The 20988-nt window shown below is 42.2% G+C and overlaps 1 protein-coding gene across 2 annotated transcripts in view; it reads left to right on the forward strand.

Moving 5' to 3' along the window:
* The window catches only part of LRRC7 (leucine rich repeat containing 7), a 231621-nt gene that overhangs the window by 139987 nt on the left and 70646 nt on the right, over positions 1–20988 (forward strand). Inside the window, exons 8-12 of one of the 2 annotated variants that reach the window (XM_018576885.1) lie at positions 2165–2228; positions 3607–3681; positions 6104–6248; positions 9002–9074; positions 19902–20031. In XM_018576885.1, the coding sequence (XP_018432387.1) occupies positions 2165–2228; positions 3607–3681; positions 6104–6248; positions 9002–9074; positions 19902–20031 (487 nt within the window). Of the gene's footprint in view, positions 1–2164; positions 2229–3606; positions 3682–6103; positions 6249–9001; positions 9075–19901; positions 20032–20988 lie in introns of those variants that run through there. The other variant, XM_018576887.1, reaches the window with a different exon arrangement.

A 20988-nucleotide genomic window follows, 5' to 3' on the forward strand; every position in this document is an offset into this window, starting at 1 on the left:
GATATAGTATAGGGTAAGGTATAGTATGGGGTATGGTATAGTATGGGGTATGGATACAGTATGGGGTATCGTATAGTATAGTATGGGGTATGGTATAGTATGGGGTATGGATATAGTATGGGGTAAGGTATAGTATAGTATGGGGTATGGTATAGTATGGGGTATGGTATAGTATGGGGTATGGATAAAGTATGGGGTATCGTATAGTATAGTATGGGGTATCGTATAGTATGGGGTATGGTATAGTACGGGGTATGGTATACTACAGGGTATGGTATAGTATGGGGTGTGGTATGGTATAGTACGGGGTGTGGTATAGTACGGGGTATGGTATAGTATGGGGTGTGGTATAGTATGGGGTGTGGTATAGTATGGGGTAAGGTATAGTATGAGGCATGGTATAGTATAGGGTAAGGTATAGTACGGGGTGTGATATAGTATGGGGTATGGATATAGTATGGGGTATGGTATAGTATGGGGTATGGTATAGTATGGGGTATGGTATAGTATGGGGTATGGCATTAGTTAGACCTATTTTTAAAAGTAATTCTCAAGCAACCAGAAACTACATTTCTCCGGAATCTACCAATCCCCGTGGATGCCGGATAACGGGGAGTTTACTGTATTTTGATGCTATGAAAGTTGACAAACATCTTCTTTGCAGTGCTGTTGAACTGTGATTTAGGCAAAATCTCCCCATGTTGCTTGTAACATTTCATTCCTCTTTGTTAAATAATAAGATGACCTTTATGACTCAGACACTCTTCGCACCGCAAAAAGTTACTGCCACAGTCGGGAAGATGGCTTTTGTGAACGTTTCAACTTTTTTTTTTTCTCCTTTTGATCATGGAAGAGTTTGATCTGTTTCAAGTAGACTTTTCTCCATCATTGGTATGCAGAGGCTGAAAAACAAGACGGACTTGTTATGAATTATTGATCATTGATTATCCATGCTCTGGACTTCCTGGCAATGCAGAGGTTCTCTACGTCTCAGGTTGATAAGGTTTACGTTAGGGCGGACCTCTTACCCTCTCACCCCCTTACTAGAGATTTGAGGTTGAATCCAGAATTTCCATTGCTAATGCTATGCTTGGTTGCTAATTGCTAATGTTAACATGTTTATAAAGCCCAAACTAAGTTGGTCTCAGTTCTGCATGGAGTAAACAAGTGTTAAAACCCAGAGGCGTAACTAGAAACTTCAAGGCCCCGGTGCAAGAAACCACGAAAGGGCCCCCCCAAACTCCCACCGCCATGGAAAGGCACTATAAACAGGCACCGTGTGGTCAACAGGAAGGCTGCCGAGGTCCCCAGCAAGCGCGGGACCTCAGGCAGCCGCTTCAGTTTAAAAATTTAGTGCCGGTGTTCTGTCGAGAACGCCGGCCCAGTATCTGCGGTTGACGCACAGACAGGAATAACGAGGAAACCGGCATTTATTTACAAACTGTTAGTTTGTAATTGTTATTTGTGACCGTTAATAATATGCCATCCATGGCAGTAAATGATGGATGGCAGTAAATGATGGATGGAATATTTTTAACGGTCACAAGTAACAATTTAAACAAAATACTTTGTCAATAAATCCCTGTTTCTTCAATAATACTGGTGTGCACGCGCAGATGCTGAGGTTGGCAAATTCGACTAGGTCGGCCTTCTCGGCAGAACACCGGTATCTGCTCTTAGTATCGGGGTGCATTTTCACAAGTAGGAGTACAACTGAAATGCCCAGTATTTGAGCGGCACTATGAAGGGGGGGGGGGGTTGTAGCATGAGGGAGCTGCGGGCCCTCTTCTTCCTCTCTGGGCCCCCCCAACAGGCGGAACACCAGGGCCCTGTCACAATTGCAACCCTGGTAGTTCCGCCAGTGTTACAATCCTTTTCAGTTTGATAGGGAGCTTTGCCCGCTCTATTTGGCCTGGTGACCATTGTCACTTATGGAAAATCCAAATTTTACAGTTGCCACCAGAAAAGGAATAGAGCAGAATCTTCCCATGGGAATATTTGTTCTGCCTAAGAGTATTTCCTCTAACTTTGGAGAGATATCCTCTCATTTTCTATTGTGTGTCTCCAGGACAGGAAGTGAATGGAAATTCCTCCCAAACGAAGGAGATACCCTTGTTCACTATACAGTGAAGCTTTATTAAATGTTATGTCTTTGTCCTTACAGGTCAATGAACAAGCTAACCCAGCTGGAGAGACTTGACCTGGGCAATAACGAATTCAGTGAGCTGGTAAGGAGACAAATGTGTCCACATATAAGAGGCTTATTAGAACAATTCCTTTCTACCGGTAGCACTGCAGTGTGTATAATGGGTGCACACCACAACGCACAACTCTGAATGCAGTTGCTGGAGACTGCTCTGTCCCTTGTGATTCTGCACGGGCAGGGCCGGATTTCCCACAAGGCCAACCGAGGCCCGGCCTCGGGGGAGCAGGGAGTAAAGGAGCAGCAGGTGTGTGGCATTCCTATCTCCCGACGGCCGGGACATACAGTTCCAGGCGTCAGGCGGGTAGTTGTTTTCTACATTTAGCCCTGCTTTGGGCAAGCAGAGCTAAATGTACAGCAAGGAAGCCGCCACTTGTTTTGTACAAGTGATCTTGGCGATGTTGCAGAGAACACTTGTATTCAGCCTGCATACAGGGGGGAGCATTGAGGAACCTGTCCTTGGGGCAGAAGAGAGAGTAAATCTGGCCCTGAGTACGGGACAGGAAGTTCATGGAAGCCAAGCTTAGAGTGTTGGAGCTGTTTGGAAATATGATGACTGTAAGTGCTTGGGCAAAACTGTAAAGAAATACTTTGCTAGGCGATGTAGAGTTGTTTGATCTGGATTTATTATTGAAAAAAGTTGGAGAGTTTAAAAGAGAACTATGAGGTGAGTGCTTTTCACTCATCCTCATAGTTCTAGCCAACCAATGAAATTGTCATTAGTCGGCTCAGTAGATCGGGAAGTGAGCGATCTCGATCCTGTGACTGCAGAGAGCCGTGACAGGGGATTCCCCCCTCCCCTGTCCGATTCTCCAGCGAAACGTGACCCCGTCTTTTATATTGTACCAAAAAATTGGGGTAAAAATAAATGTTTAATAAAATTTTATAGGGAAACATGTTTTTTTTCAAAATTTATGGTACTTTTTTTGTTATATAGTAAAAAATAAAAACCCCAGTGGTGAATAAAAGCCACCAAAAGAAAGCTCTATCTGTCCCCAAAAAATGGTATGAAAATCGTTTGAGTAAAGTGTTGCATGACAGAATAAACATCAGTCAAAGTACCGCAGCACTGAATACTGAAAAATGGCCTGGCCAGGAAGGGGGTGAAACACTATGGCCTTTAAGTGGTTAAAGGCACAAGGAAACCCATAAAGAGTCAGGCTGTTACCATAGAAAGTTTAGCAGATTTAAAAGAGATAGTTTATATTACGGGTGCCGCCGCAGACATAAACCGAGCTCGGCGGAGCCGTTCCCCCCACATTCCATATTGCGTTCATTTCCCAACGCACGCTCAGTGAATAAACAGATCTGGTTGCTACTGCGGGGCAGGCAAGTGTGTGATGTGTTTATTAGACGGTGCTGTAATAACGGAGGAAATAAGCCAGCTTTGTCATCTCTTGCAGCCGGAGGGTCTGGAGCAGATACAGCATCTGAAGGAGCTGTGGATGGACAATAACTCACTCCAGAAGCTGCCTGGGGTAATCATTTTACACCGCGCTTGAGTTTTTTTTTCTTTCTTTTCCATGCTACACATATTTGCCACTCAATATTTTGTTTAAAATCCGTGTCTACAATATAAATACAAAATCCTCGCTTGGCCAGCTCAGGACAAACCCGACGCTGTAAGCAGCTGACACAGTGTAATCTTCTGCTGCATCTTCAGTGGGCCTGCGGATTAACTTTTTGACCTAATTTCCACATTGTGGAAGTGAAATGGCTCTTGCTGAATAGGGAAGGTTCACGGTTATTAGAGGCTCTCTCCTCGGTGTTATTATGTCGAGTCTGCTCCGCGGATGAGCCATCGCTTTTCTACTTCAAACAAGTAGCCGGGCCACTAGAAAGCGGCTTCAGCGCTGCAAATGTACTTGGGGTCAGAAAACCAGAGACTTGTCTTTTGAAGTGTGTGAAAGCAGATCTGGTGTACCAGTGATCTGCCGGGTCTGTGCATTGGGGCATAGGCTTGTTGATGTAGCTAGATTTACCTATCAGTCTATCTATCTATTATCTCTCTATCTATCATATATCTATCCATTCAATATCTATCTAATCTGTCTGTCTGTATCTATCTATCTATCTATCTATCTATCTATCTATCTATCTATCTATCTATCTATCTATCTATCTATCTATCTATCTAACCATCTATCTATCTCTATCTATCATATATCTATCCATTCAATATCTATCTAATCTGTCTGTATCTATCTATCTATCTATCTATCTATCTATCTATCTATCTATCTATCTATTTATCTCTATCTTTTTATTGATCTATCTATCTATCTATCTATCTATCTATCTATCTATCTATCTATCTATCTCTTTCTTTATATCTATCTCTCTCTCTCTCTCTCTCTCTCTCTTTCTTTCATGTTCTATCTATCTATCTATCTATCTATCTATCTATCTATCTATCTATCTATCTTTATCTATTTATTGATCTATCTATCTGTTTCTTGATCTATCTATCTATCTATCTATCTATCTATCTATCTTTCTCCTCTCTCTTTCATGTTCTATGTATCTAAATCTGTCTATGAATCTATCTATCTATCTATCTATCTATCTATCTATCTATCTATTTCTTTATCTATCTATCTATCTATCTATCTATCTATCTATCTATCTATCTATCTATCTATCTATCTATCTATCTATCTCACACACTCTCTCTCTCTTTCTTGTTCTGTGTATCTGAATCTATCTATCTTTCTATCTGTCTGTCTGTCTCTCTCTCTCTCTCTCTATCTACCCTGTTTCCCTGAAAATAAGACCTACCCCGAAAATAAGACCTAGTACTATTTTTGGGAATTGCTAAAATATAAGACCTACCCCGAAAATAAGACCTAGTTGTGACCATTGCCAGGGCTGGTGGTGGCATAAGGCGGAACCTGAAGAGCCGCGGGAGAGAATCAGCGGTGCCAATGAATGGAAAGGTATGGCACCCCTGATTGCCCTGATCACCCTATTCTTAACTTAGCCATTTTGGATTATTTAATTAGGATTTGCATTAACTTTAGATTGTTATACATTAAAAAATAAATAAAAAAATAAGACCTACCCCGAAAATAAGACCTAGTGTGTTTTTTTGGGCCCCAAAAAATATAAGACAGTGTCTTATTTTCGGGGAAACACGGTATATATCTATCTTTTTATTGATCTGTCCCTTTCTTGATATCTATCTATCTATCTATCTATCTATCTATCTATCTATCTATCTAGTTGTCCTTTAATGCAGAAATAGTTTTTTGAACACTATAGATAATGGTGCAATGTAAGCCAACAACAATAGTAATAATAAATTATATGGTTTTGTTAAAAGGTGTGAATAGTACTCTTCTAAAAGCAAGAATCGTCATTCATATTTCTACACGTTCTGCTCTTTTGTGGTGCCCACATTACACTCTGGGATACCAGAAGTCCAGACTTAAAGCTCAGGCCAGGGAATGCAGTGTATACCCGGGATTGGGGGCTCCCTGAACTCACCATAGAATCTTTGCTGAGAATTGGAGGCGCGCCATTGTGCTTGTGGTGCCTGTTTTTAAAGGCTAATTCTTCAGCATTATGGTTTTCTGTTTGTGAACAGGTTCACTTTAAAGACTTTCTCTTAGGTCTTTATTGTTGGTTACTTGGCAGGCTAACCTGCAAGAGAGGACTAGAAGGTAGAGGATGGAGCAAGGATTTTGGCTTTTAATGCAGATTGGTTTCGCTATACCTTTGTATATCAGTACTGCTTGGGTGAAGAGGACCTCAAAGCAAGTCCTGAAAAAGGAACTGTTATTGCAAATAAACATAAAGTACAGTACTCAACAATGTTGTTACTTTCTGGTACACAGACAGAGATAATTGTTGTTAATAATCACATGTGCCTAGCTAAAAAAGTTGTCTGTCTGTAACAAGTCTATAGGAAAATTGAAACACCTCATCTACCTGGACATGTCCAAGAATCGGATCGAGGCTATAGAAATGGAAGTGTCTGGATGTGAGTGCCTCGAAGACCTATTACTGTCCTCCAATCTCTTGCAGCACTTGCCTGACTCCTTAGGTAAGAAAATGTTAATTGACCTATTGCCATTTGTTGCTGTGAGCCTTACAGAATCTTCAACACATGTGTAACTCATGTGCTTCAAATACAAGAGCCAAGTCTATTAGACCCCTAATGTCACCTAGGGACCCCAAAGGAGCTGATGAAGCAGGGATCGTGCTTCACCAGCTTTTTCTCTGGCTACTGCAGCCAGAGAAATGACAGACTGAACCCGAAAGCGATGTGTATTATATCACTTCCAGGTTCAGGGATCGGAGGGGAGATCGGCCTCTGGAAGTGTGCTGATTCCCTCCGATCGAAATGCAGAAACCTGCCGTGTTGGTCCTGGGCCCACATGGGGGACAGCAGAGCCAAGAATAGCTGGTGCCGGAGGGGACTCACACTTCCCCAGCATCATACAAGCGATCAGGCCACCCAACCGCTTATATGTAACAGCCATCGCCAGCTGTAAAGATGTTCAAAGTCTCCCGCTTGTGTGCAGGAGGCATGCACAAACGGGAGTGGGAGAAGCCCTTTACAGTGCAAGCTGTCTGGCTGTTTAAATGGCCATTTAAATACAATGGCTGGGCGGCAAGCAGTTAAAGAGCATCTGACCATTTGCCACTATAGGTCTTTGTCTTTGGGCTGCTCAGACAGAGACAGCTTTGTATTCCATGTAGTCAAGAACCAGCTGCACTCCTTACCGGAATAGTAGTAAACCTGCCAAGCAGGTGGGTGCTTGTAGTGACCTCGGACGGCCCCGTGAACAATGCATATCTAGAAAGGATTGTCACCAGCACACCAAAGGTTTTGAAGCAAAAAGTCCTTTATTGACAAATCGCCATCCAATACGATAGCACACCAAAGGTTTTGAAGCAAAAAGTCCTTTATTGACAAATCGCCATCCAATACGATAGTATTGGATGGCGATTTGTCAATAAATAAATAAATAAAGTATTGGATGGCGATTTGTCAATAAAGGACTTTTTGCTTCAAAACCTTTGGTGTGCTGGTGACAATCCTTTCTAGATCAGCTTTGTATTCCATTCACCCGTTAAACAAAATGAACATAAATTAAAAATAAAATCATACGTTATTAAAGTATCTAAAGCCAAAATGTATCTCATTATCAGTTAAAGATGAGAGTAGGTAATAGTTAAAGCCCCTGTCAGTCGCATTGGGTAGATTTCCCTTCATCTCTTTTCCCAGAAACAGGAAGTGAGATTACATTTCTCCAAAGTGAAGGGAATTTCCTGCTTAGACAGAGCATGTGCTCCCACTAGAAGTTTTACCCTTAATTCCTTTTCCGGTGTTGGGATATTCATCCATTTCTGTTGCAATGACATGGCCACCAGGACAAATAGAGACCATATATTTCCCTAGCAGGGACACAGCTCTAACCCTTCCTTGCTAATACAAAAAATAATAATTTTGGCTTTAGATATACCTTAAAAGTTTTGGTGTATATTCCTTGAAAACCACAGTTTCTTTCTAAGGGTGCAGAGCAGACTTTCTCAACCCTTCTTAACATAAAAATCTTAAGGAACCCTTGCTATTAATTACTATATCTAGAGCTTGTGGTACATTAGAATGAAGAGTAAGTTGAGAATAAAGAATAAATAGGAGAAAAGGGTATGAGGCGTACTTAGCATGTTTGATGCTCAGGGCTGTTCTATACAACAAAACTAATTTCAATCATAATAATGGAAAAAGTAATAGTAATGGATAGTAGATATATGTAAACAGGTACAATTGTAGTGTCCCCTTACACTGGTGGTCAGTGGAGAAATGCCTTCTTACTATGATGGTCAATGTAAAAGCCACTCCGTTACATTTGTGGTCAGTGAAGTGGCCCCTTACATGAGTGGTCAGTATAGTGGCACCTTACACTGGTGCTAGGTTAAATGCTTCCTTACATAGTGGTAACTTGAAAAGGGCCCTCCTAGGTTGGTGATCAGTAGAAGAAGGACCTCCTTGCATTGGTGGTCATTGCGAGAGCCAATGAGAGAAGTGTCCTATTACACTGGTGGTCATTGGGAAGAAAGCTCCTTACATTGGTGGTCATTGGGAAGAGTGTTCCTTACATTGGTGGTCATTGGGAAGAATGCTCCTTACATTGGTGGTCATTGGAAAGAATTGGTAGTCCTTGGGAAGAAAGCTCCTTACAATGGTGGTCTTTGGGAAGAATGCTCCTTACATTGGTGGTCATTGGGAAGACTGCTCCTTACATTGGTGGTCATTAGGAAGAATGCTCCTTACATTGGTGGTCAATGGAAACAAAAATGCAGCGTTTACAGATCTTAAAAAGATCATTGATGTCATTACAGATCTTAAAAAGATCATTGGTGTCAGTGGTTACTTATCTGAAAATGAGAAATTGCCCATTGCTAAAGGCACCCCAAGCAACTGCTGGAGGAACCCTCGGGTTCCACAGAACCCTGGTTGAGAAAGGCAGGTGTGGAGAAATAGTGCAGATGATTTTTTTGGCATGTACACTATGCCAGTACTGGGACACTTCTTAATTAATCAGAGTAGCTTAGAGCAGGGTGTGGTTTTAAGTGTGGTTAAAGTAGTATATGTCTAATGAATTTAAAGGATCAATACACTGAAGTCTTAAAGCTAAATCTTAGTTTGCAATATTATACTGCAGCTCGAGACTGAAAATTGCCCAAGGTTAGTTTACCAGTGGATTTCCAACCCTGGCTGTCTAAGTGCTGCCTCTCTTTTTACTCATGTCTACATCTCACCATAGGAAAACTCTTGTATTCTGCCAGGTCTCCTGAAAAAACTTACAACTTTGAAAATAGATGACAATCAACTTGTAGCACTACCAAATACGATTGGAAAGTGAGTATCCTTATTTTCGTTATACATGTTCAATGTATGTAAAGCATAAACTTTTTTTTTTGCTGTTTGTGTCCCATTGGGGAGATTTCCCTTCATCCTATGTCTGAGACACAGTAGGAAATAAGAGAAGAGCATTCCAGAGTGAGGGGCTATCACCTCCTAGAGAGCTGTCACAAGAACAGGTTTCCCAATTAGAGGATTTCCCCTCACATTCTGTTCTGGTGACAACAAGTTAGGGACTCGTATATTAAAGAAAAAGCTTTTGTGCTCACCACTCCTCCACAGCTGCAAGCACTAAATCTGGATACCAGTTTGTATATGATTTATGTTCTGGACTCATCATTACTTTCTGAACCAGAGACAAAGGTCACCAGGACCAGTGGAGTAACTATAGCCATAGCAGCCCAGGCAGCCTGGGGAAGGAAGGGGGCCCCATTAGGTTGTTGAGGAGTCTTTGTGATCTTGGCATCATTAGTCACAGCTCAAAGAGAGGTCGGGGGGCCCCATCACATTTTCGGTATGTGGCCCCCATGACCAGTAGTTACGGCCCTGACCATGACCAATAGTGAGAGTTAATCTACACAGCAAAGACATGGACAGTAATAATAACCCTTCTACATTAGATGCAAACAAAAGGTTGGGGCTTTACATACACTTTATGTGTATGTAAACTAAATGTTTGGATGTATTTACACATATTTGTGACCCTGGAGTGAGTGTACTGTATGTGAGCGAATCTTCAACCAGACAAAGAGCTAAATACATGATTGAGACACGTGTATAGGAACTGTATACCTGTCTAATGATTTGTAAAGTACGCTTGTGATTCTGTACCCCTTCTGTGTTATCTTGTTACATAGTCCCTCATAATCGTGACCATTATAAGGTCTTGTACACATAGACTTTAGCTTGTTAACACTAGAACTATGTGTACAGCAAGCTTTTACAATGCATTTCTCAAGTTATCAGCCAGCTTCAGCAGCTTTCTTGAAGACTCAAAAGCACCTTTCAGCTCTAATTTGGGCATGCTTAATACCTCAATTGGATTCCAAGATACAGTATGAACCTGAATAGATCTCAAACGTCAGCTATACATTGTTTCTGTGGAGTTTGCAACCATGGACTATGGCTGTAGACCCTTTCCGTCATATAATCCCTTTCCCTGAATGTAAAGTCTAAGGGATAGCGGGTGTTCTGCCAATGGCCCCCTCACGGAAGTATGGACTTGGCTGTATGCTATTCCCAGGTCAACAGATACTCTTGGACGCGGAGGAGGGTAGATGCCTGTAGAGCAGAAGAGATGGTTGTGTAGAAAGTGTAGTGTGTAGTAGAGGTAAAACTGACAGCAATGACGGCACGGGTATCACATATAGAACAAGAGAGTAACAGCAACACTGTTGGATCTGATTGCACTGTAGCACAGTTGGGGTGCTGGACACACAGTGGAACAAGGAAATAAGAGCCTTTGAAGGTGCATTCACACCTGAATCAGAGCCAAAAATGCAAGTCAACAGAGGTACGTTGACTTTAGTTTGCATAGAGTGTTGACATCCGTTGCGTTAGGTTGCACTATGTTGATTTTTGTTATGTAGCATTCAGCTGTGTTTTTTTGGAGGGGGGTTTGGTTTGATTTTTACACTAAGCTATATAGGGTATTGGCTCTGCCTTGCATTTACATGAATTAGCAGTTTATGCCAGTCCTTTGAGATGCGTTGTGTTGAAAAGAGTAGGCAAAGTGGTGCGCTACTGTTTTCTCAGTGGAGTGTATCCGAAATCTGCGCTCTGCCGCCCCGAGGCCGGGCCTCGGTGGCCTTGTGGGAAATCCGGGCCTGAATGCAACGGACTGCTGTGAAATGCTCCCATCCAGAGCCATTTTTTTTTCGGATGTCCTTGCGTTGGCATCCTTTGAAAAACAGACGCCAGCGGATCTGGTGCGAATGGGGCCTAAAATAACTGGGGTACTGGGCACAATGAGGACACAGTAGTAGACATGTGCGATTCGTTTCGTTCCAAATCAAAATTCGTACAAATTTTCCGACATTTGTAAACATCCAAATTTACGAATCAAAATGCATCCGAATGTGTCCAAATCCGAATTTCTGTTTCCGCATTTTGGATCCCCTCCGAATTTCGTTAAAAAACGAAACTGAATGGGACATGTGAGTTTTCTGGCTTTGAGATGTGTTTTTCGGTTTAATGGATCTGAACATGAATTTTCGTTACGGCAACATAGGAGCCATATACAGTATATACCGTGTTTCCCCGAAAATAAGACAGTGTCTTATTTATTTATTTTTCACGAAAAAAGACACTAGGTCTTATTTTCGGGGTAGGTCTTATATTAGAAATCCCCGAAGATAGCGCTAGGTCTTATTTTCGGGGTAGGTCTTATATTAGAAATCCCCGAAGATAGCGCTAGGTCTTATTTTCGGGGTAGGTCTTATATTAGAAATCCCCGAAGATAGCGCTAGGTCTTATTTTCGGGGTAGGTCTTATATTAGAAATCCCCGAAGATAGCGCTAGGTCTTATTTTCGGGGTAGGTCTTATATTAGAAATCCCCGAAGATAGCGCTAGGTCTTATTTTCGGGGTAGGTCTTATATTAGAAATCCCCGAAGATAGCGCTAGGTCTTATTTTCGGGGTAGGTCTTATATTAGAAATCCCCGAAGATAGCGCTAGGTCTTATTTTCGGGGTAGGTCTTATATTAGAAATCCCCGAAGATAGCGCTAGGTCTTATTTTCGGGGTAGGTCTTATATTAGAAATCCCCGAAGATAGCGCTAGGTCTTATTTTCGGGGTAGGTCTTATATTAGAAATCCCCGAAGATAGCGCTAGGTCTTATTTTCGGGGTAGGTCTTATATTAGAAATCCCCGAAGATAGCGCTAGGTCTTATTTTCGGGGTAGGTCTTATATTAGAAATCCCCGAAGATAGCGCTAGGTCTTATTTTCGGGGTAGGTCTTATTTTCGGGGAAACACGGTACATATAATACCAAAGCTGAGGCTCCCAGACCAGAATGGCATTCAGCATCCGAATTTCCAAATTGCATTAGGGAGCTCCCGAATGCCATTCGGGTTTGGGAGGCTTAGCTTTAGTATTATATGTATATGGCTCCCAGACCCGAATGGCATTCAGGAGCTTCCAAATGTAATTCGGAAATTCGGATCTCAAATGCCATTCGGGTCTAGGAGATTCAGCTTTAGTATTAATATCAGTTTATGGTTTAGTCCGAAACCCGAACCGAATTGAATTACAGATCCGAATCCCAAAATAACGAAATATTCGAACCAAACCGGATTTTTTCTGCAGCTTACATGTCTACACAGTAGCAGAGTCTCAGAAAGCACTGGGGAATGCCAGACAGGGCTGTGACATGTGGCAGAGCTGTATAGATGTCAGAACTGGATGCACAGAAATACAAATCCTCTGGCGGGTGAAACAGCTAATATATATGAATTCCCTCTGTGTGTTTAGCTATTTGCCTGGAGTGCTGCAATAATGGAGCGGCTCCCTTTGTCCTCTGTCCATTTTCCTTTCCATCATCTGGTCATGCACGCTTTCCTTTATTTCTGCCTAACAACATGCTGTTGCAAATGTTCTTTCTGTTTGCTGGCATCAGCGCTCAGTTCTCAAAACCCACTGACCACACACGGAAGATAAAAGCCCCGCACAAAGAGGAGGACTTGTTGGTGGACCAAAGTCTCTGCCAGATACCTAGAGCAGTTTGTGTCTGGATATGTTATAAAAGAGAGAAAGGATGATGTGTACACAATGCACTGCTCTATACAGCCCGCCACGGCCGGAGTCATTGTGGCCAGAACTCGTCTTTTTTATTCCATTCGCATTCAGCGCTGGCGATTCACAATAAGCAGCGGACAATTCTGTATACAGTAATAGCACGCTGGATACATTCGCCGCCGTCAGTCTGACTTAAACCGTCTCTTATTGTGTTGTTTATGTAAAGTCGGGGAATTGATTCACAGGGAATTCATATGGAAATTCCGAATGTGAATATACGTCCTGCACAAATATGCTGCTTCCATATATTTATTTCTGACTGCTGTTGACGAGTTTATTATATCTACGTGTCAGTGTTAATATGGATTCTGTGCTGATCTTACTAACTTATTGATTGAGGTTGTTACACGCTGGATAAAGTGTGAATATATTTCAATGATTGCATGGCAAATCTGATATTTTCTTTTTACTTACCAGCCTCATTGTTGGGATGTTCGCTTCTACAGGAATGTGATACAAAATAACTCTTTTGCTGCCTGGACGTATTTTGCGTTTTATATTTTTTGCACACATGTTTTCATCCACATTTTAGGCCTGAAAATTACTTCACCCCCCCGAGTTATATATTACATTTTAGGGATGCACCAATACCGGTATTTCGGTATTGAGTACGAGTATTGATATTTTTTTCCGATACTTGCCGATACCGATTACCAATACCTGAAGTCCCATTAAGGAAGCCAGGTGGCGTGTAATGACTCGCCACCTGGCTTCCTGATTAGCAGGGAAGTATCAGGCTAGGCATCGGAGTGTTTGGGCTAGTAGGAATACTTGCTCAAATACTCTGCATCGGCACCGATACCAATACTAGTATCAGTATCGGTGCATCCCTATTAAAAATATGTATTTCCTGAAAGCACAGACTCTGTAGAATAAAGTGACGTTGCATGATATTAGCACAATTCTTTATCAAACCCAACATGTCAGTAAAAATTAAACTTAAGTTGATTTTAGTACATGATAAAAAAAATATAATACACAACCCAAAAGATGAGGTTGTGCCAAGTAAATAAATACCCGGTATGCCAAGCTTAAAAATTGCGCACGCCCGTGAAACGGTGACAAAATACGGTACCCTACATTGCCCATAGGTGACGATTTAAAAGCCTGTACTAATCACCAGTTTAGAATTAACCATGTATATTGGCCCTGGAATTATTGTTCTCGCTTTGGCGCACGTGGAGATACCCAACATGTGTAGCACAATCATAGTTTTCATAGATAGGGGCATCGCTGCATGTTTACTTTATTATGCGTGCGTTCGCTGGGTGGCGATTTAAAACATTTTGTTGCTATTTTTTTATTTATTTTATATTACTTTACTGTTTGTAAACTTGTTTTGTATGTAACTTCATTGCTATCACATAGGGGGACTCACAAGTCCCCTGTGTGATAGCATATTAGTGGTTAAATGTTCTCTTTTAGGGTGACACTAGGGGTCTATTAGACCCCTAGCGTCACCTTTCCAAATCGAGGAAGCCATTCAAGCACAGATTGCATTTGAATAGCTACTTCCCCGACTTCTCTAACCAGGAAATGACAGCTGAGGAGCCCATCGCTTCCTGCTCCATTCAGTGGGGAGGAGATTGATGAGCGGATATTTTGTTATGTCTGTCGGCTAGCTTTGCACCAACTCTACAATGATAAAACTTAATAATATTATTATTTATTCCAAACTGCATACAGCTTCCCAAACCCTACTCCATAGAAGCCATGGTCAACAAGCTTAAAACAGCCCTTTTTTTATTTGGAATATAACGTGGAAGGGTTAGAACCTCCATCTGTGTATTAGCTGGGATGTGGGGGGGATCCACTATTTCTATTGACCCCAATGCAAGCAGTGGGCTGGTAGGAGTTGTGCAAAAATGCCTGGATGGGTGTATGTCAGTCTGGAGGGGTGGCCATTTCTAGGCAGGCTGTATACATGCAGACCACCCTAGGTAACTCCCACATGTGATGCTGAGCCTCCATGATTAAAAAACAATTGTATTCAATAAATGAAAGGAAGGGGGAGAAGGGGTGCAGGGACAGTCAGGCTGGCAAGGAAAGAGCTAGATGGTGCTGGATGTCCACTAGCCGGGAAATCTATCCTGCCTGTCCATCTAACATGCTGCAGCTTCTAATGCACATTGTGAGAAGCTTGCAGTGTCCAGTGAAATCAAAGTAGGAGAGGAGCCGGTAACACTGTGCAAAACCGAGGCTGGAATTCAACTTTAACCATATCCTACTCTATCCAAAACTAAAAACAAAAAAAGTTTTTGGCTTTACTTACACTTTTTTTGGCTGTCATTTCTGGCAGTGTCATTGGCCTCAGGTGTTTTGCAAACCATTAGCACACTGTGTGGGAGGATTCTGTTTGTCTGATACTAATGAGTCATTGTCGGCTCATGGCAATCGTTGGGATAGCTGTCCCATTACAGCCACCCATTGGGTTATTTTGGGAAGAAACAAATGTAGACATAGACTGCCAAGACTCTTTTTTTTGCAGATGTATTTTTAATGGGATGTGTAGTGTCATTCCTCATATATTCTTTATTTGTGTATTTTGTTCATGATTTGACATTTTCATTTTTTAATATAGTTTTAATAATTCTTTTTTTTATAGCAGCAAAGTTCTGCACTGTGCAGGACTGTCCCTACTGTTTTCCCCACCTGGCGGTGCATTGTCCTGTGGGGGTTGGTACTGTTAGTGATGCACGGTCCACGGGGTGGGGCAGGGGAATGGTGTTGGTCCTGAGGCGTGTTCAGTTGCTCATCTGCTGCGAGTGCTGAGTTGTTGTTGAATGCTGTGCTGCAAGTCAGTGCTAACTTAGCACTCGCAGTGGAAGTGTATGTGGATGCAGAGTGCTGAGTGAGAAGTTGGGGACAGAGCACCAGCAGCCATTTTAACTGTGGGCACACCTAGCAGCGCTGGAGAAAGGTGCCCGAACACCGATGGAGGAAATCAATTCAGTGTGAGAACCTGCAATTTAATGTTTTGGTGGACGAGTTTATCAAATATTCGTTGGAAAATGGTATTTATTAGGGATGCACCAATGCCGTTTTTTCGTTATCAAGTACGAGTACCGATATTTATATTTCGGTACTTGCCTATACCAAGTACCGATATCTGTAGTTCTGCTAGCATGGAGTTTGCTTCCTGGGCAATCAGGAAGCCGGGCGGCGGGCAATGACTTGCTGCCCGAATTCTTGATTGCCCGGGAAGCTGGCTCAATGCTGTTTAGCCGGCTCCATGCTGATTGGCTGGGAATACAGCTTCCTAGCCAATTATAATCGAGCCGGCTGTTTGGCCAGCTCGATGCTAATTGGCTTCCCGGACAATCCCAAATACTCGGTATGGGCACCAATACCAATATCGCTATCTGTGCATCCCTAGTGTTTTTTAGACAAAAATATTTTCCTCCGCCATTTTTCTTAGCACTGTGCAGCCGAAGCGTCCAGTGACACTGCTGCAGCAAACTGAAGTTCTGAAGAACAGCTACTCAGTGCTTGGCTAAGGAACTGAATGTGTATCTGGTGATGCATGGCCCAAGGGGGTTGCTGTCAGTGGTGGTGCACGGTCCACCCAGCATGCTGACATCACTGCTCTGGCCGGGTAGGCTCCCCCCACCTGACCCAATGAGATGCGTTAACCTAAGGGAAAGATTTACCACGTAGGGCGCACGCGCTTCTTTGGCACATTAGCTTCTATTATTCACATTTTTTTTATCTGTGAACAAAGCAAAAAGTCAAAAGGATACCGGTATGATAGCAGAAGGAGTAGAAACATTTCAAGGTCACAGTAACCTGTATCCAGTCAGAGCAAATATTGAAAGGATTCAATTATTCTGTAGCCAGACAAATCATTGGAACATTCTCTAAATTAAACCATCCAGTAGCCAATCACAGCATTGGAGTATTCAAAGGCCTTTAGCCAGTCAGAGCATTAGAACATTCAGAGGACGATAGCAACCATGTTAAATTATAGCAGCCTATCTCAGAGTTTTCCGTGTCCTCAGATGGTTCCTTTTCATGAAAAGACAGTATCCATCAATAGTGTTACGAACGATGTCTGTACCCTGGTAATAGAGACTAGTAAACAAAACCCTCCAAAACATAGTGTGCGGCCTCATTAAAATGTTATCATTTGCTTTTTAAACAGTCTGTGAATGAGCCACGATGAGAAATACTGCGGAAATGTCATTAATGAAGACGTGTACGTATGTCATAAATCCACGGGCGTGTTCCTTACAGGCCCTCTTTTTTTCTTCCATCACGGCACGGTCTCATAAATCTGAAGATGTGGGTGTACAGTGACATATTAATAGCTCAGCAGGTTACTCTCTGAAGCATGCTTCGATTTACCTCGTGATATTCACTATTCATTTTGAATGCTGGCAGACGCAGTACAATCTGACAGAGTATAATAAGTAATCTTCACGGATACTCGGTTTATGAGGAGAATTTCTATGAGTTCTGATCCCAGACGAGCCCAGGACACCTTTTTCTATATGACGACGCAGGCTACGGAACGCCTACTGGCGTCGAGCTGATTGCAGTTATACTTTACTGCATAGATAGGAAATGAAATGTAACATTTCACTTTATTGAGGTTGGAGATTTGCATCGGTGAAGCTTACTTCTGATTTCAATGCTCTTGTTGGCTACTGGTTGATCTACTGTAGTACCCCAGAAGTGCTAAGGCTTTTGGTAGCCATGGTTGGCCAGTCCTGGTGACTGGTTACAGGTTGGTTTTAAAACTAAAGCGAGATATAAAAAACACAGTTCAGTTATCTATTCCAGGGCTTGACAAATCCTAGAAGCCAGGTAGCCAATGCTCCTTAGAAATTACAGCTGGCACCTAAAGTTTGAGATTTTCTCTAGTTGCTGTCTAGGGAGACTACTAAAATCCTCCTGGCTCCTGGATCGGACAGACTGGCTCCTGAATTCCATAATAATTTGTCCACCCACCCCTGATTTGTTCATTAAAAATATACATTTAGTTACAAATGAGTTACATGTGTACCTAAAACTCTTTATAATAGCCTCTTGTAACCCTCTAGAGAAGCATTTTAGCTTTTGCTTTGTACAGTGCCGTAAGACAAACACTAGACATCCAAAATATATTAGTAATGTGTGTGGGTAAAGTACCACATCCAAATGATTTACAAAATAGATAGGAATATAATACTGGGCTTTAATGGTGCCTCATGTGACATATGTAATATTCTAATACATTTTATTATTAAAAAATTGTAACTCCATTAAAAACCTTTTACATACAATTTATTAAAGACACAAAGTTGGGTCACCATATTCCCAAGTACTGAGGGATAACCCACACACATACTGGGCCAGCTTCTACAGTATTTTCTCTTTACATTTCATCAGCCATTGTGTCATATCCATCTCATACTCATCATAGAGAAGTATTATGTATGCCAGTATTCCTCGTGTGGCAAGGCTATATCTCAACATGTTTTGCAAGACCTTCCTAGTCCCCTTCCTCAGGAGACCCTCAGATAGTCGTAAAACATCATCTCTTAAAATGCATTGTTTCTAACTTGAATTAGCAGATACCCTAAACATCTCTTGAAGCTTCTCTTTATTGAACATAAAGGGTCTAGAAGAGGGGGAGAGGAAACGACATCCTCATCTTAGCATTGCCCAATTCATCAAACTATTATCTATTCTGTGAATGGTCACTTCCAAACAATCACCTAGGTATGTAGAATTCAGATCATTAGAGTCAGGAGCCGCCCCTCAATAGGAGGTCAGATGTCGAACTGCTTTCCTTTCGTAGTGACTAGGGTAATGTCAGGGAATAAAATGTTCCTCACTTCTCCAGTCTTTGTGTGCCCATCAACAACTGACTCCCTTGGGGTCCTCCCCAACAGACTGTGAATGCCCAACATCGAACCAAGGTAAATGTCAATTGGACAAAGCATGTTAGGTGAGTTGTCCATTGCTCGCCATCAGGTTGTGCTAAAGTAGCAGGACAGAATGGGAAATGTCAAACAGGTTTTTCAAATTACTTGACTGACATCTTGATGGTTGGTGCTTGTCTTCTACACCGTGCATACATTCATACTGACAAACTCAAACAAAATCAGATCCATTTGAATTGTGCAACAGCATTTGCACAAGTATATGTGTTTTATTGGGCTAACTGGCCATTGGTAGTCCATTCTTCGGCTGTGATTGGACTTAAAGTATACAGTATATATCAGGGTAAAAAATCAGTACATCTTTGCAGTGCATTTTCCCATGCTTTGTCGCTTTAAAAAATGCTGCATTGTATAGAAAAATACCCGTTAATCCTAATTTCCTGTTGTGGGCTTACAATGCTGCCAGCAGCATTGTCAGCCTGTCCTGAGTTCACCCTTGCTGGACTAAAGAACACGTCTCCTCTGTGTCATGGAGATGAGGAGAGGTGGAAGTGTTCTGTAGTCGGAGAACTCAGAGCTGTCAGCCTGCAACAGAAAGTTAGTAGGTTACTGGATTTCTGGTAGATCAGCTGGTATTTTTCAGTGCTTGCATTGTTATTAAAGAAATAAAACATAAAGAAATGTGTATGTGTTGCAGAGTTGTACCGCATGTTTTTTTGGCCAGACATGCACTTTAATCATCCTGCTTTCATCCTGATGGTATAGTTAGACATCGGCTGCGCTAACACTGTAAAAGTTAAAAAAAATCTACTTACAAACTGGTTTAGTTCTATTAGTCTTTTAGCCCTTCCTATGGTTGAAGTGTTTCCCCCTATGAATATTATTTTACCCTGTTTGCCTGCAGGCCGAACCTGAATGGCCAAAAGTTGGTAGGTTGGTGGTTTCGTCACTTCAATTGGTTATAGCTGCATCCATCAACTGCGATTCGGTCCTCATTGTCTTACTGACCATCACCTCTCCTTCCCTGACTGCGAGAAGATGAATTGCTGCTGGTGTTTGTGTTTGTTTAGTGTCTGTCCTGTTTCTGCCTGGTGAAATATATTGAAGTAGATGTTATCATTACCCTGGGATTTGCTCAATAAATCTTCTTCTAAAATTTCAGTTTATCTTTGTTAGAAGAGTTTGATTGCAGTTGTAATGAGCTGGAGAGCCTGCCTCCCACCATCGGGTACCTGCACAGTCTCCGCACAATGGCCGTGGATGAGAACTTTCTCACTGAGTTGCCGCGGGAGGTGAGTCGGTAGAGCCGGTGGAAGCAATTGGTAGGAGCAGTCGCTTAGGTGGCCTTGTTCAATAAATAGTGCAAGGTCGTGCTAATTCATGTTTGTGGCAACTTCAGAAAACTGACGGGCTGCAGTTAGGTTTTCTTGAAAAGAATGTAATCTGCAGTATGATTGCTCAGGTGGAGCTGTGCAGTTACAAAAGGTTTAGGAGAAAGGCTGCATGGTACCAGGCAGGCTACACAGTGAAGATCTCCCAAGGTGGCTACTGGTCAGCATGAAATAAAACTAAACCACTGGGAGAGGGGAGCAGTAAAGGAAAGGTGCACACTAACTATTTAACCATAAAGCCAAGTGATTGTGTCTGTCCTAGATTTCCCTTGTGGCCCTGTGTCTTGTGGCATTTTTGTTACAAGGCCAGAAACAGGAAGTGGGGGTAGATTTCCTAACTCTCCTGTATGGACGCTGTGCTGGTCAGGGGTCTGATACCGGCATTGGTATGCTGGAGTGACCATTCCAGCACCCAGCACCAGGACATGGGGTAAATCTATGAAACCACAGAATTTGGGTCAAATCCCAGGACAGTCTTGCTAAAATTGGGACTGTTGGGGGATATGGATGTCAAGGTGTAAAGAGAGAGAAGAAGAGAATTTAATTTCAGATGAAACAAAATGAACCCCATGTAATAATTACCATCCTGGGAATTGGCTACATTTGATCAATTAATCTTATTTGATCCTAGGTAGTTTCTCTTTCGTGAGTTTCAGGCCCCGTTCACACCAGGGTATTTCATAGTGCGTTTTTTTCAGCGCGGAAACACATGCAAATCAAAATCCCATGTATTCCTATGGGGGACGTTCACGCAAACGCGCTGAATCGTGCGCAACAATACGCCGGTTGTTTAAAATAGTCCATGAGCTTCTTTTGAGTCGCTTATCAGCTCGTTTTGCTCTATAGACATCAATGGAA

Source organism: Nanorana parkeri, unplaced genomic scaffold (genome assembly GCF_000935625.1).
Source record: "Nanorana parkeri isolate BGI_ZX_2015 unplaced genomic scaffold, ASM93562v1 scaffold79, whole genome shotgun sequence".
NCBI classification, from domain to species: Eukaryota; Metazoa; Chordata; class Amphibia; order Anura; family Dicroglossidae; genus Nanorana; species Nanorana parkeri.